General features: G+C 43.3%; 1 protein-coding gene across 6 annotated transcripts in view; it reads right to left on the minus strand.

Moving 5' to 3' along the window:
- The window catches only part of arnt2 (aryl-hydrocarbon receptor nuclear translocator 2), a 119,246-nt gene that overhangs the window by 89,231 nt on the left and 5,663 nt on the right, over window positions 1–24,352 (minus strand). For all 6 annotated transcript variants that reach the window (XM_037247316.1, XM_037247315.1, XM_037247314.1 and 3 more), the window contains exon 2: window positions 2,493–2,604. In XM_037247316.1, the coding sequence (XP_037103211.1) occupies window positions 2,493–2,604 (112 nt within the window). The remainder of the gene's footprint in view (window positions 1–2,492; window positions 2,605–24,352) is intronic.

Raw genomic sequence — 24,352 nt, forward strand, 5'->3', positions numbered from 1 at the left:
AGCCCACCGACTTGCCATTTCTTAAAACCCTCACTTTAAACCAACATTGCCCTCTAGAGGAGCCAAAGAATACAACAACTGGTTCATGAAGCTTCATTTTCTCATCAGAAACACCACCAAATTGAATTTGGTGGTGTTTCTGCCTAACAATGTGGCCTTTAATGATCAACAGTTAGAAGCATTTGACGGAATTATAAATACTAATTACCGTAATTTTCGGACTATAAATCGCAGGTTTTTTCATAGTTTGGGTGGGGGGGGCGACTTATAATAAGGAGCGACTTATATGTGGGGTTTTTTTCAAAACTTTTCAAAAAAAAAAAAAATGTGAAACCGCGATAAACGAACCGCGATGTAGCAAGGGATTACTGTAATTTGAATTTCAAGTGACGTCAGCAGCGCGACGCGGCGTGGCGCAGCGGTTGTTTACAAAAAGGACAAAGATTGATCACGGGATGACGAAGATGGCGAAGGGCCCCACGTACTACCGGCATCATTAGCGGCTTTGTTTCTAAGTGACACGGAGGACGAAGAGTTTGAAGGATTTAAGGATTTGGAGTGACACAGAAGGTTTGAAAAACTATTATGGCTTTTACGCACGCCCGGTCCTACTCTACGGAGCTCTCTTTCACCTCCGTGGATTGAAGTCGGGGGCCGGCGCTGGGCCGGGTGGCTGTCCAGGGACGGTGGATGGGGCTCGGACATGGCTTTTACGCACGCCCGGTCCTACTCTCCAGAGCTCTCTTTCACCTCCGTGGATAGAAGTCGGGGGCCGGCGCTCGGCCGGGTGGCTGTCCGGGGACGGTGGATGGGGCTCGGTCATGGCTTTTACGCACGCCTGGTCCTATTCTATGGATCTCTCTTCCACCTCCGTGGCTGGAAGTCCACGCCGCCACACACCTGGAAGTTTGTTTTGTTAAATAAAGAGCCGTTTACCAAACCCACGTCTTTCCTTGTACTTTGTTAACGCTACAATATAGTTATATACTAGATCTGTGGAATAACGACGAGGCTGACGTCAGGGCGCACGCGCGGCGTTGTTGACAAAGGACGAGGAATTTGATCGATGGATTTAATGATTTAGAGTGCACAGATGGTTTGATAATATTATTGCTTACGTTATTGTGCATTTTATGGCTAATGCGACCTATATTCCGGAGCGACTTTTAGTCCGAAAATTACGTTATACGTGTCCCAGACGTGTGACATCTCCCCACGGGTTATCTGATGACGTGTTCAATAAATATGGCAGCACATAGTACTTTTTTAAAGAATCGATTTTAAAATAATCAAATTTGCATAATAATTCATCATATTCTCAAATTCATTACAAAATATTAACTTTTCACTGCTGTAAATAAAATAAATTACCATGAGAAAAGCACAGTATATACAGTCATCCCTTGCTATATCACGGTTCACCTTTCACGGCCTCACTGCTTCACAGATTTTATTCACAGTGCATTGTGTTATGGCTTCATATGAAAAAGACACTACAGAGCGGAGTCAGGCCGCAGAGGCGCACTATATAGTACGTACTGATGATTAAAATTATTATTTTACTGTTATCTGGAAGAAAGTGTTTACTTCTCTTTGTTAAACAAATGCTTGGGCCTGAAAAAAAGTTTTGTCCTTTGGTTTCAATGTTATACCTGTATAATAATGGTAAAAAAATAAAGGTTTCTACTTCACGGATTTCACCTATCACGGGTTCTTTTCGGAATGTTACCCCAGAGAAAAATGAGGGATTACTATACATTAAAAAAGTAATTTATAACAATACTCATCACACTGCTCATATTAAACTTGTCTATTTACATATACCGTATTTTCCGGACTATAAGGCGCACCGGACTATAAGGCGCACCATCAATGACTGGCCCATTTTAAAACTTTGTCCTTATATGAGGCGCACCGGACGATAAGGCGCACCATTAATGCATCATGTCAGATTTTTAATCCAAATCAAACCATTCTCCATTTTATCTTTTTTATTTTAACTTCAGGCGCAACAAATTACTTTATAATCACAAAATAATGATCCATAGTCTTTTTGATTCATGATTCATAATCTTCAGCGGGCCACTTATGACTGATTTCATGACACAATGCTTCGGGCCAGTTTAAATTTAAGAATTTGGTCCATATATAAGGCGCACCGGACTATAAGGCGCACTGTCGGCTTTTGAGAAAATTTTATGTTTTAAAGTGCGCCTTATAGTCCGGAAAATATGGTACTATACTTCTCCCAGAACATTAAAAATGAACTGAGAAGCATTAATGCATGTTTTGCAACTTTCACATCAATTTGGCTAGGTTTGTGGTCATTGTCACTTACACATGCAAACCGTGGCAAACCTTTAGTAAATCAAGCCTATATCATTTATCCAGTATAGTTTGTTGCAATTTATATTTGCTCATTATTTTCTTGCTAATCTGGGGCCAAGGTGTTTTTTCAGCACTGTTCGGAGGATATCAAGAGACACACTCACCCGCCTGATCTTCTCTTGCCACCACGGCCTGGCACCGATCCTCCCATCCTTACCGGGCCGGATCCCACTGCCCCCGGCATCACTACTGTACCCGGCAACTCACTGCCCATCTCTGTGGAACAGAACATAAAAGAATTAAAAACAATAATCTTTTGTCATCGTTAAGCTTACTCATTGTATTCAGTTATCTTTCATTCAAACACAATTAAACACTATGATATAGCTAAAGGCAAATTATCTGAGGAAAAGGTGGGTTGGCAAGTCAGACCCAATACTGTACCAGTGACACAAAATGAACCGACAAACCAAATTCATTGACTGGCTGTGACGTCTCCTTCGTACGCAACGTCACAAATTGACACACAAGAGAGACGGTAGTTTGTTTAATTCAGCATTAAACTCAGTTTTGAACCTAGAAACACAGAGTCATTAAAAGGCCAGCAGCCGACGGCAATGGAAGCATTCATTTCAAAAGATGTGGATTTCTTTCTTGACGTCACTCACGTCTGCCATTCGCTGATTGGTTCATTCAAACTGTCTGTTTGCTCAGGTTTGCCCCGCCTCAGAAATGGGACCCCACCAGTCCAATCACTGGTACATAATTGGTCTGGCTTGCCAGGCAAAGGAAAAGGGTCATCTTGAAAGTACAGTACTATCTGGCACAAACATTACCATGCTTTTGTGCTTCTGTTTGTTGAAAATCTAAAAGAGGTCCTTCAAAAAATGTCATATTGAATAGTAATTACAATGTTGAGGAACAGAACAATGCCAACTACTGTAGATTATTTTCCAAAATAGTTCAGCATTTGCACCAAGCTCTTTCATGATGCTGACTCACACGTTGATTGCTAGAAAACTGGAATTGACAATTTCCGCTAAAATCGGAATAGAACTGCAGACTGCAGGACATTTTAAACAGGGTTATATTGCAGCTTAAGGAATATCAACAAAGCAGATACAAAAGTCTGTACACACATGTCAAGATTAATTTTTTTAACTAACAATAATAATGCATCAGATTTATATAGCACTTTTCAAAGACATTTTACAGTAGATCGAATATTCATGCGCTCACACATTCCCACTCTGGTCATAGTAAACTACCACAGCTGCCCTGTGGCAGGCTGACAGAAGGACTATGGCCCCGTCAACCACCACGAAACATTCGTATCCAGTTATACACCAGTGTGAGTGGCAGTGGAGGCGGGGTGTGTGGAGTGTCCTGTCCAAAGACACAAGGACGCATGACTCAAACAGAGCCAAACTCGAACTGCCGACCCTTCGGTTACCAAATGACCCCCTGTACTGCTTGAGTCACAGCCGCCACAATGGGCATTTATCATGCTTTGTTTACGAGCTCTTAAATGTTTATGGATATGAATCCTGTACAGACACTCCAAGGAGCTTTTGCTAATTTAGTATTGAAGCAAGTAAAAGATAAGATGGCAGTCCAGTGGAAAAATCCACTTAATATAGTGTCACTTTGCTGGGCATCTATTCAATATAGGGTGAGTAACACAAGGCTTTAAATTTGAGAGGTGTAATGAAGACACTGCTTTATTTTTATATTATATTTATCAGTGCAGCCATTCATCGTAGCAGGAAAAGCCTCGACACTGCGGCCACTATTCTAAAAGTCGAAACAACCCTCCCCCCCATTAGACAACCAAAGTACAAATCTCGCTTTATCATAGCACCTGTGTCTTTGCTGCACAGCTTATTCCAATCGTTCCCATCCTTCCAGCATTTGACTAAAAACATGTTAATGTCCAGTGAAAATCCTGTACCTCCACTTTATGACTTTGAATGACAATGGCATGTTTTGAAAAAGTTTCTTCATTAACTACCAGAACTGTCCTTTAAATAGATACTTCTCTTCAGCTCAGGCTACGTTTACAGCTTTGAGATGATGACGACAGTGAAGAGGAATTATGAGGATTGTTACTTTGTTTTAATAAACTTTTGACTGGCAACGTTGGATAATTTTCTATTCATTATAATACATTTTTACAGGCAATGTATAAGTGAGCAACGCAAATTGTGCAAGTAATCCACCAAGATGTCACTATTTCACACACAACCTGAAGTCACAATTTTTTTGAAATAAAAGAAAAGAAAAATGTTAATGTGTTAATTATGACACGTTCGACGAGTGGCATAAAAGAAACTACAGTAGAACTTCTGACTTCAAACGTCTCCAGGTTCAAACAAATCGGAGTTCGAACCAAAAATTCGAAGAAACCCAGAAACCGAACAGCTTTCCGAGCCGGGTCGAGGCTAGCCGACGGCGTCTCTGAAGCAACGTTTGGTTCGGCTCGACAAGCTAAAGCGCGTCTCGAGAGTGTAAAGCTCCGGAGAAGACATGACTTGGAACAAAAATATTGAAATGTGTGACAAAAAAAGATGTCATCAACAATAGCCCAGTGCCCTCTAGTGGCAGGAAGAAACTTCTACAGTAGATGCAGCAGCACTATTTTCTCTTGTTACGAGCCAAATCGACTGCCTTTAACTTAAAAACGGCATCATATGCATTTCTTTTGTTCCCCATAATGAGGGGTTGTGTATAAAAGCTTCCTTTCTCCAGTAATGTCCGTCTTGATCTCGTTCTGTCTCTTGTTTGTGTCAATTGTGTGGCACTATGTGCCTGGCAGACGGATATGCGATTAACACACCGCTCTTCTCTCCAGTGACCGTGTGTCTGGTCACATATCCCTCTGCCCAGGCAAAGCGGTGCCACACAACAGCGGTCAACAACCTTTTTACTAACGATTGTATGAGCGTATTAGACATCACAAAAATCACTTATTATTACGCAAAAGGGTCCATTGTTGCTATGTCAGAACAGATTAATCAGTTTTCCATTATTTCTTATGGGAAAAATTGAATCGGACTCTGACCAAATCGGGGTTTGACCAGTTTTCTGGAACGAATTATGGTCGAAGTCAGAGGTTCTACTGTGTTGGTAACACATATATATGACGAGGATTAATTTCCCTATAATTTTATTAATTAAATTGATTGGCACGGTGAGACACTGGTTAGGACATCCGCCTCACGGTTCAGAGGTTGCGGTTTCGATTCCGGCCCATCCTCTGTGGAGTTTGCATTTCTCCCCTGCGTGAGTTTTTTCCAGGTACTCCAGTTTCCTCCCACAACCCAAAAACATGCATGGTAGGCAAATTGAGCACTCCAAATTTACCGTAGGTGTTCAGGGTGTCCCCCGCCTACTGCCCGATGGCAGCTGGGATGGGAAAATGGATGGATGTATGGATGGATAAATGCATTGCACAATTTGCGCCACACAATGCATTCTGGGATCCAAAACAGAAAGTTTTGTCCGTCCCCCCCACACACACACACACATAATATATTTACAGCTGACACACGCTATTAGCACGACAAGGAAATAGGCTGGGCTGCAAATAGCAAAAAACTACCGTAAATTTCGGACTATAAGCCGTGACTTTTTTCTCAAATTTTGAACCCTGCGGTTTATAGTCCGGTGCGGCTTATATAGGATTTTTTCCATGATTTTTCTAATGACTAATACACTTATACACTCATAAAAAAGGCTGTGGACCGCTGTTGTGCTGTTACGTTAATAAAAGTTATGCGTCCCCAAATAATCACCTCTTTCCTGACAATCACCTTTGTATATATTCTTTTACAAATGGTAATTACCGTTTTTTTCCGTGTATAATGCGCCCCCATGTATAATACGCACCCTAAAAATGGCATGTTAATGCTGGAAAAAAGCCTGTACCCATGTATAATACGCACCCAATGTTTTTATTTTTTATTTATTTATTTATTTATTTATTTTTTAAGTCCCAATGATCGTCACACACGCAGGGAGGCAATGGGTCCCATTTTTATAGTCTTTGGTATGGTCTTAACTAGGCTGGATGTATTTTTTTTTGTTGCCGTTGATTTCTCCGACTGCCCGTAAAGGCACCACCGCGATCAGATGAAAAGAGAGGAAAGTGACGTGCGGACATGTGAAAAAGGCGGCTCTGTATGGGAGAGACGTTGAAGAGGAATAAAAACACCCTTGGAAACCAAAACTTGCCCCTCGTCGTGACTCGGAGCCGCAACAAATGTTTCGGATTTGTGTAGGGTACATTGTGACAGCAAACGAGCAGGTGATCGAGCAAGCGTCTGATACGAGAGCATTGCGTTCGTATGGAGCGTGTTTGAAGTGAACAGCAGAGACGAAAGGAACAAGGCAAAGTGTTGTGAAATAAAATATTACCTGTAATACGCATTTTGTTATTTGCTGATTGTATTAAACTATCACATTCATTGTCAGTCAAGAAGAGAAGAGGACTATTATCCCTTCTTTGACGAAATGACCAGAGCACAGTACAAACACACTATTGTCGGTCAGTCCTGTTGTTGGTTTTGTTGTACCATGATTTTCTTAAAAAAAAAAAATAAAAAAAAAAAAATTAAAGAAAATTTGTACCCATGTATAATGCGCACCCCAGGTTTTAGGACAATAAATTAGTTAAATTTTGCGCATTATACACGGAAAAAAACGGTAAACATTAATAACCTTACGCGATCATGCGGCAACTTTACATGCATTTATTTTAACGGCCATCGGGGGGGCTCAAGCAGAAAAGGTAAGAGTGAGAGAGGTGGAATATATGCGTCGAGGAATACAGTAGTGGCGCGATGTGCATGAGGAAAGTTAGCGTAAACAGAGCCCAATGATGGAAGACACTGGAAGGCATGCGTATGACGTAGCTTTCAAGTTAAAAGCCATTGAGCTGGCTGATAAAGAAGGGAACAGAGCGGTTGCACGTAAACTTCGTGGTGAGATGTTGGAAACGGCAACGGGAAGTACTGCAGCAATGTAAAAAGACGACGAAAGCTTTCAGAGGTCTTAAAACCAGGTGGTCCGAACTGGGAAACATTCTTGACTGGGTGAACACATAGAGAGTGGATGGCCGTGTTTTCATCGTGCAGATCAGACTGAAAGCAAAAGCAATCGCTACCGAAAATAAATATCAACATTTCAAAGGAGGACCGTCATGGTGTTGGCGATTTATGAAACGAAAAGGTCACTTGACATTAGTGTGAATCGTGCATTTAAAGTGGCCCTCCGACTTGAATGGGAGGCTTGGATGACCAGCGGCGAGATATCGTTGACAAAAACTGGATGCATGCGAAGAGCAACTTTCGCACAAGTCTGCCAGTGCATCCTGACAACGTGGAGCAGTGTGGAAAAATCCACCATCACCAACGGGTTTCGAAAAGCCGGTCTGCTGCGTGACGGAGAGGAGAGAACAAGCTCAGGAGTGAATTTGCCTCAGGACGAGAGTGACGATGAAAGCAACAACGAAGGAGAGAATGAGAAAGAGTGTTGCGACGTACATCTGGCGCTATTCCAATCGGACACTGAGGAGGAAGATTTTGCTGTTTTCAGTGGGCAGGTGGAAGACTTTGTTGACTGGTATATATGTTTTTTTACCCGCCTAGTTAGTGCTGTTACTTCCGTGTTTACAACAAAATGTTAATGTTAGTAAAACTTTAGCCCAGCTCGTGCTGTTACTTCCGTGTTTACAACAAAATGTTAATGCTATTAAAACTTTAGCCCAGCTGGTGCTGTTACTTCCGTGTTTAAAACGAAATATTAATGTGATTAAAACTTTCACATTATTTAGTTATTTCTTTGTAAATAACTCGTGCGCACACGCGGCTTATAGTCCGGTGCGGCTTGTATAAGTATAAAACTAAATAAATCAAGAATTTTAGCTGGTGCGGCTTATAGTCCGGTGCGGCTTATAGCCCGAAATTTACGGTACTTATCATTACCATCCATTGAAATGCATGGTAATGGTTATTTTCTGCATTACAATTTTTCTGAACCAATCAGCCAATCAAATGGTAATTGGTACTTTTTTTCTGCAAAAAATTGTCATTGGCCTCCAAAAAACTGTAAATGTTCTTGTATGAAGTCAAAATTTTATAAATGATATGAATAAAATGATGACTTATTTTATATATATAATATATATAACTACCGTATTTTCCGCCCTAAAAGGCGCACCTAAAAACCTAAAATTTTCTCAAAAGCCGACAGTGCGCCTTATAGGCCAGTGCGCCTTATATATGGATCAACTGATGAATTTGTTGATCCATACTGGTTGTACACAGTGCTCTGCCAAAATGTTTCAGTACGTTTTAGTACGACTAATAAATTACAAGGTCGCATCGCTTCCCAGCATTACGGCAACTGTAGTCAGGGGGCGTCACCGAATAGCTGTTGTACCCGCGAGGCTATTTCCTGTCAAAATAGGCTGCTCTGTTAATGTTTCGAGTAAATCTACGGATCGATATGGAAGGGAAACATAGGTAAGTAGTACCAATGCGTTAGATCGAACTTTAGTCAGTTCCGATCATTTTATAGGAGATCGTTTGAGAAACGCGATTGTTTACACTTTGCTGAGGCTCATGGGAGATTGCGAGGTGAGGCTCGTGAGACTTTGCGGATGGCTAATGCTATTGCGATAGCTGCTATACGTACCAGGCTATTTCATGTCAAAATAGGCTGCTCTGTTAATGTTTCGAGTAAATCTACGGATCGATATGGAAGGGAAACATAGGTAAGTAGTACAAATGCGTTGGATCGAACTTTAGTCAGTTCCGATCATTTTATAGGAGATCGTTTGAGAAACGCGATTGTTTACACTTTGCTGAGGCTCATGGGAGATTGCGAGGTGAGGCTCGTGAGACTTTGCGGATGGCTAATGCTATTGCGATAGCTGCTATACGTACCAGGCTATTTCATGTCAAAATAGGCTGCTCTGTTAATGTTTCGAGTAAATCTACGGATCGATATGGAAGGGAAACATAGGTAAGTAGTACAAATGCGTTGGATCAAACTTTAGTCAGTTCCGATCATTTTATAGGAGATCGTTTGAGAAACGCGATTGTTTACACTTTGCTGAGGCTCATGGGAGATTGCGAGGTGAGGCTCGTGAGACTTTGCGGATGGCTAATGCTATTGCGATAGCTGCTATACGTACCAGGCTATTTCATGTCAAAATAGGCTGCTCTGTTAATGTTTCGAGTAAATCTACGGATCGATATGGAAGGGAAACATAGGTAAGTAGTACCAATGCGTTAGATCGAACTTTAGTCAGTTCCGATCATTTTATAGGAGATCGTTTGAGAAACGCGATTGTTTACACTTTGCTGAGGCTCATGGGAGATTGCGAGGTGAGGCTCGTGAGACTTTGCGGATGGCTAATGCTATTGCGATAGCTGCTATACGTACCAGGCTATTTCATGTCAAAATAGGCTGCTCTGTTAATGTTTCGAGTAAATCTACGGATCGATATGGAAGGGAAACATAGGTAAGTAGTACCAATGCGTTAGATCGAACTTTAGTCAGTTCTGATCATTTTATAGGAGATCGTTTGAGAAACGCGATTGTTTATAGAGGGCTCGTTGGTTATTGGCTAGTGGATGCATACCGCAACCCTAGTCAACCTCAGTTTGATGCAGTATAGCTTCTATTTTATGCGCCTTATAAGCCGGTGCGCCTTATATATGGACAAAGTTTTAAAATGGGCCGTTCATTGAAGGTGCGCCTTATAACCCGGTGCGCCTTTTAGGGCGGAAAATACGGTAACTATATAGTTGGACCCTAGTTTTTTGTCATTACTGCAAAGTAGAGCTGGGGTCGCTTAGAAACGGGGAACATGGGTATGTAAACGTGTGACTGCAAGCTGGTGGCTGGGTCGCCCAGCGTCCCAAGCAGCATTGTAGTAATATGATGGGTAAAAGATAGATACTTTGTCTGTTTTAATGTAATCCAGTGATCCCTCGCCATTTTGCATCCCTCGAATGGTGTCGATATACACCTCTAATCAGCGGGTAACACGGGACAGGTAGTGGCGATCAGCGCTGATTAGCACGCGCAGTTCCGTTTTGGCGACGTGCGCCCCCGAAGTCTAGCGTGGAGGGCATGTCAGCCAGCCAGCAGGGCGAGAGCGGAGACGTGACAGCTGCGCACGAAGGAAAAATGCAGAAAGAGTCGGGACAGCGGCAATGAGCGCTCATAGCGCGGGGCATGCCTCTGAGCAATGTGCTTCACTGAGGACAAGCACGGGGTGCGCAGCTAGCTGCCGCGCAAGTAGGAAAGAAGCACTGCCGTCTAGGAGTTGGGACAGCGGGGCGTGCTTCTGAGCAATGTGCGTCACTGCGGACATGACTGAGTTCAAGCGCAGGAGGCGGCAGCCAGTCAACCACGCTCAAGGGAAGAAGCACCAACCGGTCCAGAAGAAGTCGGGAGACGTGACTGTATCACATGTTTGTTATTTCATTTACTGTAAAAATACAATACATACACAGAACAGTGTGGGAATGGTTATTAAGGGAATGGGAAAGGTTTAAGTCGCGTAAAGGTAATAGAGAGGGTTTAATAAGCTTTAATATTGTATACTAGACCACAATGCATGAGGAGATTCATGCGCAATTGCGACTCACTTTGGTTTCGCTATGGATGATGTCCCCCAGGTTAGTGTTGCAATTTTGAAGGTGGACTCATTGCATTGCGTCGCACGGGGAAAAAAACACTCTTCTAATTGACTTGCAATACATCCATGCCCTCTAGCGGCCAACAGGAAACACCATGTGTTGGAAATGTCAATACAATGTGTTAAAACTTCTAAATAATATATATACCGTTTCTACTTCGCGGATTTTCGTTTTTCACAGGTGGTTCTGAAACGCATCTCCTGCGATAAATGAGGGATCACTGAATAGCCTACCAATGCTAATTAAAACACACTTGAGGGTAGGGCTGAACAAGTTTAAGAAAAGTGTTGTGTTGTGATTTTTCTGGCAGATATTGTGATTTTAATTCAGCTTGCTTTTTTTTTTTAAATCAATCTTTATTGCATTATTCAAAATGCGCAGTAACACAAACAAAAGTTTAAAAATCTTCCTGGGAGTATTGCTGATTGTGTTATTTAAATGTGAAAAGGTAAATGTTTCTTTTTAAAAGGGTCAGAAAGTACAATATTCATTCTTTGCTCTGCTTCTTTTTCCATTTTTCATTTTGCAATAAAGTTAATCAGCATGCGATTTTGGATGGTTGGGTGGCTGGGCGGGGGATTGCTCGGGAAGACAATGGGATAATTGATTGCAAAAAGATTAATTTGTGACAGCATTAGTTGCATGTGTTACACATTCCAGCTGTAGCCACCCAGCTATACAAAAGAAAGAAATCTAGCCTAGCTAGCAAATGCCCATAACAATGTTCGTATATTTTTCTCATGACTGTATGTCTTAATGATGTAAATAGGTCCCTATCAGTTGTTAGTTTGGACATCAATGCTATTTTTTTATTTCAAATCCTAAAAGAGTTCTGTATCTTTAGATTGAATTCATAAATATGATTCAAGAAAAAGAAAATGTTAAATTAAAAAAATAAAAATACAATACTTCACAGAAATAAATGTTTAGAGGCAATGTGAGGGTGCAGCACACACGTTAATGGTCAGAATGATACTGCCACGATCTAAATTTGGGCCACAAAAAAAATTCTGCACAAAGCAATATTTGGATAGACCGGAATAAAAACACATAAAAGAAATCTAAAACATGACTCACTACTGAATGTTGTAATTATGTAATTAGTGGGTTGTTACATTTAACCTTGGGATAATGGGGGACAATAACACGCACAAACTGTTATGTCCAGTCGACTTCATTATTGGATATTACTTTCATGCCGCGTACTTGGTCAGCAAGTGTCAAAGCGATTTTGAAGGCTACATTGCTTCATTTATAAGCCGGCCAGTGCATATAACAAAGACGGGGCTTGGTGCCTGAGAATCGCCAGTAACAATAAATTCATATTTAAGTACTGATAATTTTGCATTAATTGGCTTTTTCCCCTTACTGAAGAAATTCTTCAAGGACGTTTGTTTGTTCATTTCTTCTAGCTTGTGGACATTTTAACATCTATATCACTGGACATTGACTAGCATGTAAAGGCAGACACAGCTGATTTTCAAAAGACATCATCTTTGTTACAGAGTAGCATGCAACTCTCATTAGATGATTTTACGTCACGTTTCACATGCTCTTACACCAATTGGATCTGAGTGACAGCCAGCTGGAGCTAATCCAACTGTGACACTGTGCTTCTAGTCTTAGATCACTGCTCCTGGGGAAGCCCATCTGGTCTTGGATCAGCCGGCTAACTTTGTCCTCCTCTGGCTACGGCAGAAACAATAGCACCATTAAGCATTGCTCAGTCCTAACTGGAAGTCATCATCGGATAAAGAAGAATATGACACAGACTGTGGACATACCAATGTATAAATTTCATTTGAAATGAGCAGCCTGTTCATTCCTCAAACAAGGACAAGTGCCTTTCTACAATAATCTTTTATTCATTCAAGTCAACACTTAATTTCAATACGTTGTACGTGTGCAAGTAAGCTTCCTTGTTAATTTTAGACAGTACAGTACAGTGAAGTGGCACAGAATATGAGAGAATACGGTTGACCTGTTTTCATGTGGAGGTCTAGCAGCTCAGTGTAACAGTGTGACTCGAAAGAAATCCTCTGTTTCACATTCTACTTGTGTTAATTTCTGTTGATCACTTTTAAACTGTTTAGATCTGAAAAGGCACAACGCAAAGACTGCAATGGTGAAACTGTTTAGATCATAAAAGGCACAACGCAAAGACTGCAATGGTGTGTATATTCACAAGCATCAAAATATGCACTATCTGACTGTAGTTTTGCGGGTCAAAATTTGCATTTTGTTCCTCATCATCAATTAATAACAACTGAGAAGCACACATTTTTAAATTTTTTCCACTAATTGCAAGAGAAAGGGGGAAAAAGGTAAGTATTGGCGGCCTTAACAGATTACCGTATTTTCCAGACTATAAATTGCTCGGGAGTACAAGTCGCACCGACCATAAAATGCATAATAAAGAAGAAAAGCACATATATAAATCGCACCGGAGTACAAGTCATACATGAATAGGCAACAACAGGCTAAATGATACGGTATGCTAACGTTACATAAACACAAACAAGGAACTGAGAACGTGCCTGACGTAACATCCATCCATCCATCCATTTTCTGTGCCGCTTTGTCCCCACGGGGGTCGCAGGCGTGCTGGAGCCTATCAAGATTCAAGAGTTATCCCAGCTGTCATCGGGCAGTAGGCGGGGGACACCCTGAACTGGTTGCCAGCCAATCGCAGGGCACACCGAGACGAACAACCATCCGCAGTCGCACTGACACCTCGGGGCAATTTGGAGTGCTCAATCGGCCTACCAAGCATGTTTTTGGGATGTGGGAGGAAACCGGAGTTCCCGGAGAAAACCCACGTGGACACAGGGAGAACATGCAAACTCCACACAGGGAGGGCCGGAGGTAGAATCGAACCCGCACCCTCCTAACTATGAGGCGGGCGTGCTAACCAGTGCGCCACCGAGCCGCCCCAGGCGTAACATATTAACAGTTATTCAAATAACTATAAATAAACAAATAACACGTTTATCAAACCAGATGTGTCACTCCAAATCATTAAATCCATTGAATTCTTCATCCGGATGTCAATGGCGGCGCACGCAGTTGCAGCGGCTCAGTGCTCTCCCGATCTACGCATTGTTTGTTTTTTGTTAGTGTTTGTACTAACTGTACTAACTAACTGTTAGTGTATGTCGATCATACACCACCTACAACCGGCAGGAGCTCCTCAGGATAGGGGTTTGCTGCGAGTTGAGTGTCGCAGCGGAGTTTCACCGCTCACAAAACATACCGGAGGATATCATCAGGCGCCCCGGCTCCCCTTGGATCACCATCCCCGCTGGGAGGAAGCGAAGGCAGCGCAGAGAGAGGAGGCAAAAACGAGGCTGCAGGGCCGGCGCGCTAACCAGGCTACGGAAGCGGCCGTTCAAACCACCGCTCCCTAGCCTGTTTCTTACCAACGCCAGGTCTCTTGCTAACAAGATGGATGAACTAAGGCTACAGATGTCTGCGAACCAGACCGCGAAGGACTGCTGCATGGCCTCAGTAAGTGCCTCTGCAACTGGCTACTGGACTTCCTCTGTCAGAGGCCGCAGGTGGTACGTGTTGGCGACAAAATCTCCGCCAGCATCACGCTGAGCACGGGGGCCCCCCAAGGCTGCGTGCTCAGTCCGCTGCTCTTCACCCTCCTGACGCATGACTGCACTGCCACCTACAGCGACAACCGCATAGTGAAGTTTGCTGACGACACGACTCTGGTGGGTCTCATCACCAAGGGAGACGAGACCCAATACAGGCTGGAGGGTGACCGTCTGAACACGTGGTGCAGGGACAACAACCTCCTGCTGAACGTCGACAAGACCAAGGAGATTGTTGTTGACTTCCGGAAGGGTCACACCCAACACCTGCCGCTGACCATCGACGGTGCTGTGGTGGAGAGAGTGAGCAGCACCAGGTTCCTGGGGGTGCACATCAGTGAGGATCTCTCCTGGTCCACCAACACCGCATCACTGGCGAAGAAGGCCCAGCGCCGCCTGTACTTCCTTCGGAAACTCAGGCGAGCGGGCGCTCCTCCGGCCGTCATGACTACATTTTACCGCGGCACCATTGAGAGCGTCCTCTCCAGCTGTATTGCTGTTTGGGGTGGCAGCTGCACTGACTACAACTTGAAGGCCCTGCAGGCCATAGTGAACACAGCTGGTAAGACTATTGGTGCTTCTCTCCCCTCCTTGAAGGACATTTACACCTCCCATCTCACCCGCAAGGTGGCCGCGATTGTGAGTGATGTGAGTCACCCCGCTCACTCTCTGTTTGATCTTCTGCCCTCTGGGAGGAGGTACAGGAGCCTGCGCTCCCGCACCACCAGACTCTCCAACAGCTTCATACTCCAGGCTGTTAGGATCCTGAACTCGCTCCCCCTTTCTGCGTAGCGTCCTGTTCTTTGCGCTATGCTTACTGTCTGCTGTATGCGCACTGGCTCAGTTTTGCTCCTCTCATTTATTGGGTTATTTGTTTATTATTTATTCATCGCTCATATTGTTTATTATTATTTTTTATTTATTATTTATCGTTTGTGCCTTCTTGTTTTTATTTTGTGTCGTCTACTTGTATGTCTATCGTGTACTATGTCTCGTCACCGTGGGATGGAGGAAACGGAATTTCGGTTTCTTTGTGTGTCTTGACACATGAAGGGATTGACAATAAAGCTGACTTTGACTTTGACTTTGACTTTGGTGCTGATCACCGAAACCTGGCTTCATCCACTCATACCGGACTCTGCTATCGAGCTAGCAGGCTACACCACACAGCGTCATGACAGGACTGAGAACTCCGGCAAGAGCAAGGGGGGGGGGGCCTGTATGTACGTCAATAACAACTGGTGTACTAATATGGTGACTGTAGACAGTCACTGCTGCCCGGACCTGGAGTATGTGACTATTAAATGCAGGCCCTTTTACCTCCCTCGAGAATTTACCGTAGTCATGACGACTGTTGTTTACATACCTCCGGAGGCTAATGCTAAGCTAGCTATTGGACGATTACATGGCAGTATTAGCAGCCAGCTGAGCAGATATCCTGACGCAGTCCACATCATGGCAGGGGACTTTAATCATGTAGACTTGAAAGCAGCACTCCCTAGTTTCCACCAGCATGTTAAGTGTGCCACTAGAGGAGTTAACACTCTGGACAAGGTCTACTCCAACATCAAGCTAGGCTACAGGGCAAAACAGCTACCTCACCTGGGCCAGTCTGACCACATGTCACTGCTATTAATCCCGGCATATACCACCATCAGGAAATCAGTTCCTGTCATTACTAAAACTGTTAAAACCTGGCCTGATGACGCCTCTCAGCAGTTGCAGGACTGCTTCGACAGGACTAACTGGGACATCTTCGAACACCGGGACTTGAACGTGTTCACAGACAGTGTTCTGTGTTATATCAAGCACTGCACAGACACTGTCACAGTGGAAAAACCTATACGGATATACCCCAACTTGAAGCCCTGGATGACCCGGGAGGTCCTTCGGCTGCTGGAGGAGAGGGACACCGCCCTGTCCCTCAGGTCTGAGGACGGGGCTCTCTACAGCACAGCCAGAGCCAACCTGAGGAGAGGCATCAGAGAGGCCCAGCTTGCCTATAAGAAGAGGATTGAGGATCACCTGGACAGCAACAACAGCAAGCAGGTGTGGCAGGGAGTCCAGCATCTCACCAACTACAGAACCACCATCGGAGCTGCTGAAGGGGACGCCTCACTGGCAGAGGTCCTTAATACCTTCTTTGCCCGGTTCGAGTCCGAGCCACCTGGAGCGGCCACATCACATCCCACAGTCCGCAGCAGCTTCACCCTCACAGTGAAGGAGCACGAGGTGAGGCGCACGCTGCGGACCATCAACTCGAGGAAGGCTGCGGGTCCTGACGGCGTCACTGGGCGTGTCCTGAAGGACTGCGCAGATCAGCTGGCTGGAGTCTTCACAAAGATTTTCAACCAGTCCCTTACTGAGTCCATCGTCCCATCCTGTTTAAAATCCTCCACTATAGTCCCCCTGCCCAAGACACGCCACATCACCAGCCTTAATGACTACCGGCCAGTCGCACTCACCCCGGTGGTGATGAAGTGCTTTGAAAAGCTGGTACGGGGTCACATCACATCACTCCTGTTCAGAGGTTTTGACCCCCACCAGTTTGCCTACAGGGCAAAAAGATCCACAGAGGACGCAGTAGCTACAGCCCTCCACGCTGCACTGTCCCACCTGGAGCAGCCGGGAAGCTATGTGCGGATGCTCTTTGTGGACTTTAGCTCTGCTTTTAACACCATCCTCCCCCACAGACTGGTGGACATACTGGGGGGCCTTGGACTTCCACACAATACTTGCAGGTGGATTAAGAGCTTCCTGACGGGTCGCATCCAGAGGGTGAGAGTGTGCCGTCATACATCCACGCCTCTCAGTCTTGGTACCGGCTCCCCACAGGGCTGCGTACTGAGCCCACTGCTTTACACGCTCTACACACATACATGCACCCCCGCCCACCGCAGCAACACCATCGTGAAATTTGCGGATGACACCACCGTGGTGGGGCTCATCTCAAAGGGGGATGAGTCTGCCTACAGGGCCGAAGTGGTGCAGCTATCGGAGTGGTGCGGTGAGAACAATCTGCTCCTAAACACGGCTAAAACCCGAGAACTGGTCATTGATTTTAGGAGGAAAAATAAAACGGACATTCCACCAGTTATCATCAACGGGGTCTGTGTGGAGAGGGTGTCCTCCTTCCGCTACCTGGGAGTCCACATCGAGGTGGACTTCACCTGGGGCGTGAACACCTCTGAGCTGCTAAAAAAGGCCCAGCAGAGACTCTACTTCCTAAGGGTGCTGAGGAGGCACAGCATCACACAAAGACTGCTGGTGTCCTTCTATCGCTGCTCCATAGAAAGCACTTTAACGTACTGTATACGTGTTTGGTACTCCAGCTGCACTGCTGCTCAGAGGAAAAAGCTCCAAGGGGTCATCAACACAGCACAGAAGATCATTGGCTGCCCTCTCCCCACACTGGAAGACCTACACAGAACCCGCTGTCTCAAAAAAACACAGAACATTCTGAAGGACACTTCCCACCCTGGCCACTCCCTTTTCGAACTGTTGCCATCAGGCAGACGCTATAGATCAATTAGGTCAAGGACTAGCAGATTCGCCAAAAGTTTTTACCCTACGGCGGTAGTCACATTGAATGCCGCTAAACGTAAATGAACATGTCTGTGTATGTTCTTCTGTGGGTTTTAGCTTGTATTTTATATCTTTTTTATTCTATTTATTCTATTTTTTTATTTTTTTATCTCATGCGCTGATCGGTTGGCACTTTTTAAATTTCGTTGTACATGTGTGACAATGACAATAAAGATCTATTCTATCTATTCTATTCTATTCTTTGTGTCACTTATAAACAACGCCGCTGCTGACTCCAGAAGTGCATGCGGCGCTGACGTCGGACTCATCGTCAGTTGCGGTTCCAGTTATTTCACAGGCCTATATAACTGTATATAAACTATATGTCAAATAAGTATAACATAAATAAAAATTTTATCGAACCATCCGTGTCACTCCAAATCATTAAATCCATTGAAATCTTCATCCTCTGTGTCACTTAATAAAAACGCCGCTGCTGACTCCGGAAATGCATGCGGCGCTGACGTCGGACTCATCATCAGTTGCGGTTCCAGTTACGTATTTCACAGGCCTATATAACTGTATATAAACTATATATCAAACAAGTATAACATAAATAACAATTTTATCGAACCATCCGTGTCAATCCAAATCATTAAATCCATTGAAATCTTTGTCCTCTGTCACTTAAAAAAAACGCCGCTGCTGACTACGAAGTACATGCGGCGCTGAGGTCAGACTCATTGTCAGTTGCGGCTCTAATTATTCCACTGGCCTAGTGCGCCCTCAATGCGGTTTAAAGTGAAAATAACATGTGAAGTGATCAACTATATTATAGTAAGTAAGTAATGTGTTAGTAATTTCACATATAAGTCGCTCCTGATTATAAGTCGCACCCCTGGCCAAACTATGAAAAAAACTGCGACTTATTGTCCGGAAAATACGGTAATTGAATTTCCAGTCATTTCGATTCATGAACAGTCCAAGTTAGAATTGGGTTCAGGTAAGCAATTATGTTCCCAACTTCTGGTTCCATTGTACCATCATAGGAACACGTTATTCTCTATGCAGACTTTCCAACAGCTTCGTGCTCCAGGCTGTTAGGATCCTGAACTCGCTCCCCCTTTCAGCGTAGCGTCCTGTTCTTGCTGTATGCTCACTGGCTCGGTTTTGCCCCTCATGTTCAATGGGTTATTGGTCTGTTTTTATTCATCGCTCATTTTATTTTATTTAGTTATTATTTATTATTTATGGTTGTGCCTTCTTGTTTTTGTATTGTGTCGCCTACTTGTATGTCTCGTCACCGTGGGATGGAGGAAACGGAATTTCGGTTTCTTTGTGTGTCTTGACATATGAAGGGATTGACAATAAAGCTGACTTTGACTTTGACTTTGACTTTGATCATATGAGACTTATTTAATAAGATTCGCTTTTATTTTGCAGATCAATAATTAGATCAATGTTGTTCTTTGAACTTTGAACAAAAGCATCTATTTTATATTTCATTTTTCATATTATTTGTCAGTGTAGTCACAAATGGGCTTTTTTAATTGAACACTAGTCTTATATAGACCCTTTCATGGCCTACGTCATGATAACATCACAGAGTGAAATGGAGCCCAAAGAAGAAGACGCTTGAGGCAAGAGAACAGAAGCCAGGAGTAAACACTGCTACTTTTTCGTAGTAAAATGTCGTCTTGTTGGCAAACTCGTAAAAGCAAAAACTAGAAATTCATAAATTCACATTTTCTGCCAGTCAGAGAAATTGCAGATGGCTATGGTTAAACGCAATTAGGCAAAACGATTGGACTAAGAGTTTGAACAACAGGGCCCATTTTCGCAGCGCACACTCAGGTAAGATTTAACACACCGTCTTTCCCTTTCTTGACTTGGCAGTACTTGTGACCTCATGACAGAAAAGTCCCAGTTCAAGTTGTTGTTTGGTCTATCTTGAACATGTCCATTCAAGACGTATTATAGGCTTCTAATGATTCATAGGCCTTTGGTTTATCTTTGTAATAAGCGCTTGTTATAAACGCCAGGAGTAAATGGCTGTGCCATTGCATGGTGAGCATTCTTAAATTGTCTATCCAGTGAGTGAGGGTGTCGAAGTCGTTAAATATCTCCCTATGAGTCAGAGTCTGTCATGTCTCATCCCCAGTTTTGTGATGTGTCATCGTTTCTGTGTCTGTGTGCTCGCCCCTCCCTTCCTGTGTGCCCTTGATTAGTGTAATCACACGCACTTGCCGCTCGTTACCTGTGTTGTATTTAAGTTCTGTTTGCGTGTCACTCGCCGTCGGAGCATTGCATGAGATGTGTGGACAATGAATGTGTCACTGCCACGAGGTTGTTTGGTTCCTGTCTTTTGTTTCACGTCTTTGGCGGTCAGTCCTATTGGTTTTGTTGTTAAGTCACGTCAGTTTGCCGAGTCTGTCTTTTTGAGTTTGCTACAATAAACCCTGGTCCAAGCTGCATTTGGTCGTCCTCGCTCCATCCACACTCCGTTCGTGACAGAGTCAACTTTTTAAAAGTAACGTTCGTGGTTGTGAATCTTATCACATGGCTCCTTTCGGCTTTTCCCCGAAAGGGTCGCCACAGCGAAACACCCGTATTTGTCCAGATGATTCGCATGAGATGTTTTTGGCTCAGTTTTTACGCCGGATGCCCTTCCTGACGCAACCTCCGCATTTACCCGCTTGGGACTGGCACAGGGGAGACACTGACATGTGCCCCCCTATGGCTGCATATGGTTCCCTGACCGGGAATCGAACACAGACCGCGGCGGTGAAAGCCCCGCATCCTAACGCATCCCAAGAGCCTCAGCAAAGTGTCGTGGCAGCCCCCTGTAAACAATCGCGTTTCTCAAACTATCTCCTATAAAATGATCTGAACTGACTAAAGTTTGATCTAACACATTGGTACTGCTTACCATATTTTTCGGACTAAAAGTCGCTCCGGGATATAGGTCGCATTAGCCATAAAATGCACAATAACATGAAAAAAAACATATACAAGTCGCTCCGGAGTATAAGTCCCATTTTGGGGGAAATCTATTCGACAAAATCCAACACCAAGAACAGACATGAACGAGCAACAACAGGCTAAACGATAAGTATGCTAACATGACATAAACACAAACGAAGAGCTGAGAACGGGCCTAACGTAACATTCAGAGTTATTCAAATAACTATTACATAAATAACACGTTTATAAAACCATCTGTGTCACTCCAAATCATTAAATCCATCGAACGTCCTTTACGTCAACAATGCCAGCCGGGTGCGCTTCAAAATATTCCACAGGCTCATATCACGATACATAAATTATATCAAATAACTATTATATAAGCAATAATATTATCAAACCATCTGTGCACTCTAAATCATTAAATCCATCGATCAAATTCCTCGTCCTTTGTCAACAACGCCGCGCGTGCGCCCTGACGTCAGCCTCGTCGTTATTCCACAGATCTAGTATATACCGTAATTTTCGGACTATAAATCGCGTTTTTTTTCATAGTTTGGGTGGGGGGGCGACTTATACTCAGGAGCGACTTATATGTTTTTTTCACAAATTTTTACTTGATCATTAACACATCACTTACTTACAAGTATAGTTGACCACTTCACATGTTATTTTTAGTATAGTTGATCACTTCACATGCTTTTATATCTTTACCTTGAACATATTCAAAACATGAAAAATAGAGAGAAAAAATCAAATAAAGCAATTAACACTTTAAAGCGCCATATCCAAGTCCACTGTCTGCTGCATGCACACTTGCTCCATTTTTGCTCCTCTTATATTTATTGTTATTTGTTTATTTATTATTTATTCATCACTCTTATTTATTCATTGTTTGTGCCTTCTTGTTTTTATTTTTTTGTGTTGTTTACTTGTATGCATATTGTGTACTATGTCTTGTCACCGTGGGATAGTGGGAACGTAATTTCGATCTCTTTGTGTGTCTTGGCATATGAAGAAATTGACAATAAAGCAGACTTTGACTTTGACTTTGATGAAACAACCAAATAAACAAAACAAAAAACTACAGCTGAAAAAAAAAACTGTTATTTTCAGACGAAACTGGATGAGGGCGCTCTAAATTTCAGCGTTGGCCATGACTCATCAACTGGGAAGGGCTTAACAAAAATGGCACCAAAAAGAAACTCATATTCTGCAGTTTACAAACTTCAAGTTGTAAAATATGCAGCCGAAAACAGTAATCGAGCAGCAGAAAGAAAGTTTGGAGTTAGTGAGAAACTTGTAAGGGATTGGCGAAAATTGGAGCTTCTTCAGAGCGAACAAAGCTCTGCTTGTGATGGACAGCATGCGAGCGCATATCACGCCACGGATAAAAGAGAAATTAAAAAGCCTCAACTCCATACCTGCCATCATCCCTGGAGGCTGTACTAAAATACTTCAGCCACTTGACGTCTCCGTGAATAGGAGCTTTAAAGCAGTTCTGCGTAATCTGTGGGAGCAGTGGATGGTGGATGGAGAACACAGCTTCACGGCAACCGGGAGAATGCGACGTGCAACATTCCTGGACGTCATTGGATGGATCGACAAAGCGTGGGCTTCGGTTACACCCAAAATCATTCTGTCAGGATTTAGAAAAACTGGAATAATTCCAACTGAAACTGACGAGGAGTCTGACGTCAGCGACGGAGATGACGAAGGGCCCCACGTACTACCGGCATCAGTCACGGCTTTGTTTGAAAGTGACACGGAGGACGAAGAGTTTGAAGGATTTAATGATTAGGAGTGACGCAGAAGGTTTGGAATTTTTTTTTATTTTTGTTATAGTTATTTGATATATATTTTATTTCGTGTAGCAACTTCTATATGTTTTTATCATTACAGTTCATAGCTGTTGGCTCGTTGAACTCTTGTTTTGTTAAATAAAGGGCCGTTTACCAAACCCACGTCTTCCCTTGTACTTTGTTAACGCTACAATATATTTATATACTACATCTGTGGAATAAAAGGAGTCACAACTGACCCACGAGGCTGACGTCAGCTGCTCACGCGCGGCGTTGTTGACATAAAGGATGAGAAAGCTGTTGTTGTGTAAACAAAGCAACTTTGATTGCTTCCTCTGCAGCTAGTCAATCAGTTCAAAAGATCTTCGCACTTTGTTCTACTACTTTTGTTAAGACAGGACAAGCTAGGTTAATTATTACAGGTTACATTCCAACATAATCATACGATCAAGATAATCTGTAAACCCTAACACATATTATCAGGGCTCAGTGAGAATTGAACTCATAACCCCTTGTTTACTAAACCAGTACCCTAACTACTGAGCTACAAGGTCTGATCTACGGCTGTTACTAATAAACTATAGCTCATGTGGCCTAGTGGTAGAGTGTCCGCCCTGAGACTGTAAGGTTGTGGGTTCAAACCCCGGCCGGGTCATACCAAAGACTATAAAAATCGGACCCATTGCCTCCCTGCTTGGCACTCAGCATTAAGGGTTGGAATTGGGGGGTTAGATCACCAAATGATTCCCGAGCGCGGCACCGCTGCGGCTCACTGCTCCCCTCTCCCCCAGGGGATGGATCAAATCACATGGGGATGGGTTAAATGCAGAGGACAAATTTAACCACACCCAGATGTGTGTGTGACGATCATTGGGACTTAAACTTTAACTTTTTAACTTTAAATTTGATCGATGAATTTAATGATTTGGAGTGACACAAATGGTTTGATAATATTGTTGTTTATGTGATAGTTATTTAAAATATAGTTTATATATCGTTGTATGGGCCTGTGGAATAATTTGAACTGCGGCGCGGCACACGGCATTGTTGACAAAGGACGATCGGTAAAAGATGAGAAATTTGATCGATGGATTTAATGATTTGGAGTGACACAAATGGTTTCATAATAATGTTGTTTATGTGATAGTTATTTAAAATATAGTTTATATATCGTTGTATGGGCCTGTGGAATAATTTGAACTGCGGCGCGGCACACGGCATTGTTGACAAAGGACGATCGATGGATTTAATGAATTGGAGTGACAGATGGTTTTATAAACGTGTTATTTATGTAATAGTTTTTTTAAATAACTCTGAATGTTACGTCAGGCCCGTTCTCAGCTCCTCGTTTGTGTTTGTCACGTTAGCATACCGTATTGTTTAGCCTGTTGTTGCTCGTACATGTCTGTTCTTGGTGTTG

This window comes from Syngnathus acus, chromosome 3 (genome assembly GCF_901709675.1).
Source record: "Syngnathus acus chromosome 3, fSynAcu1.2, whole genome shotgun sequence".
NCBI lineage: Eukaryota > Metazoa > Chordata > Actinopteri > Syngnathiformes > Syngnathidae > Syngnathus > Syngnathus acus.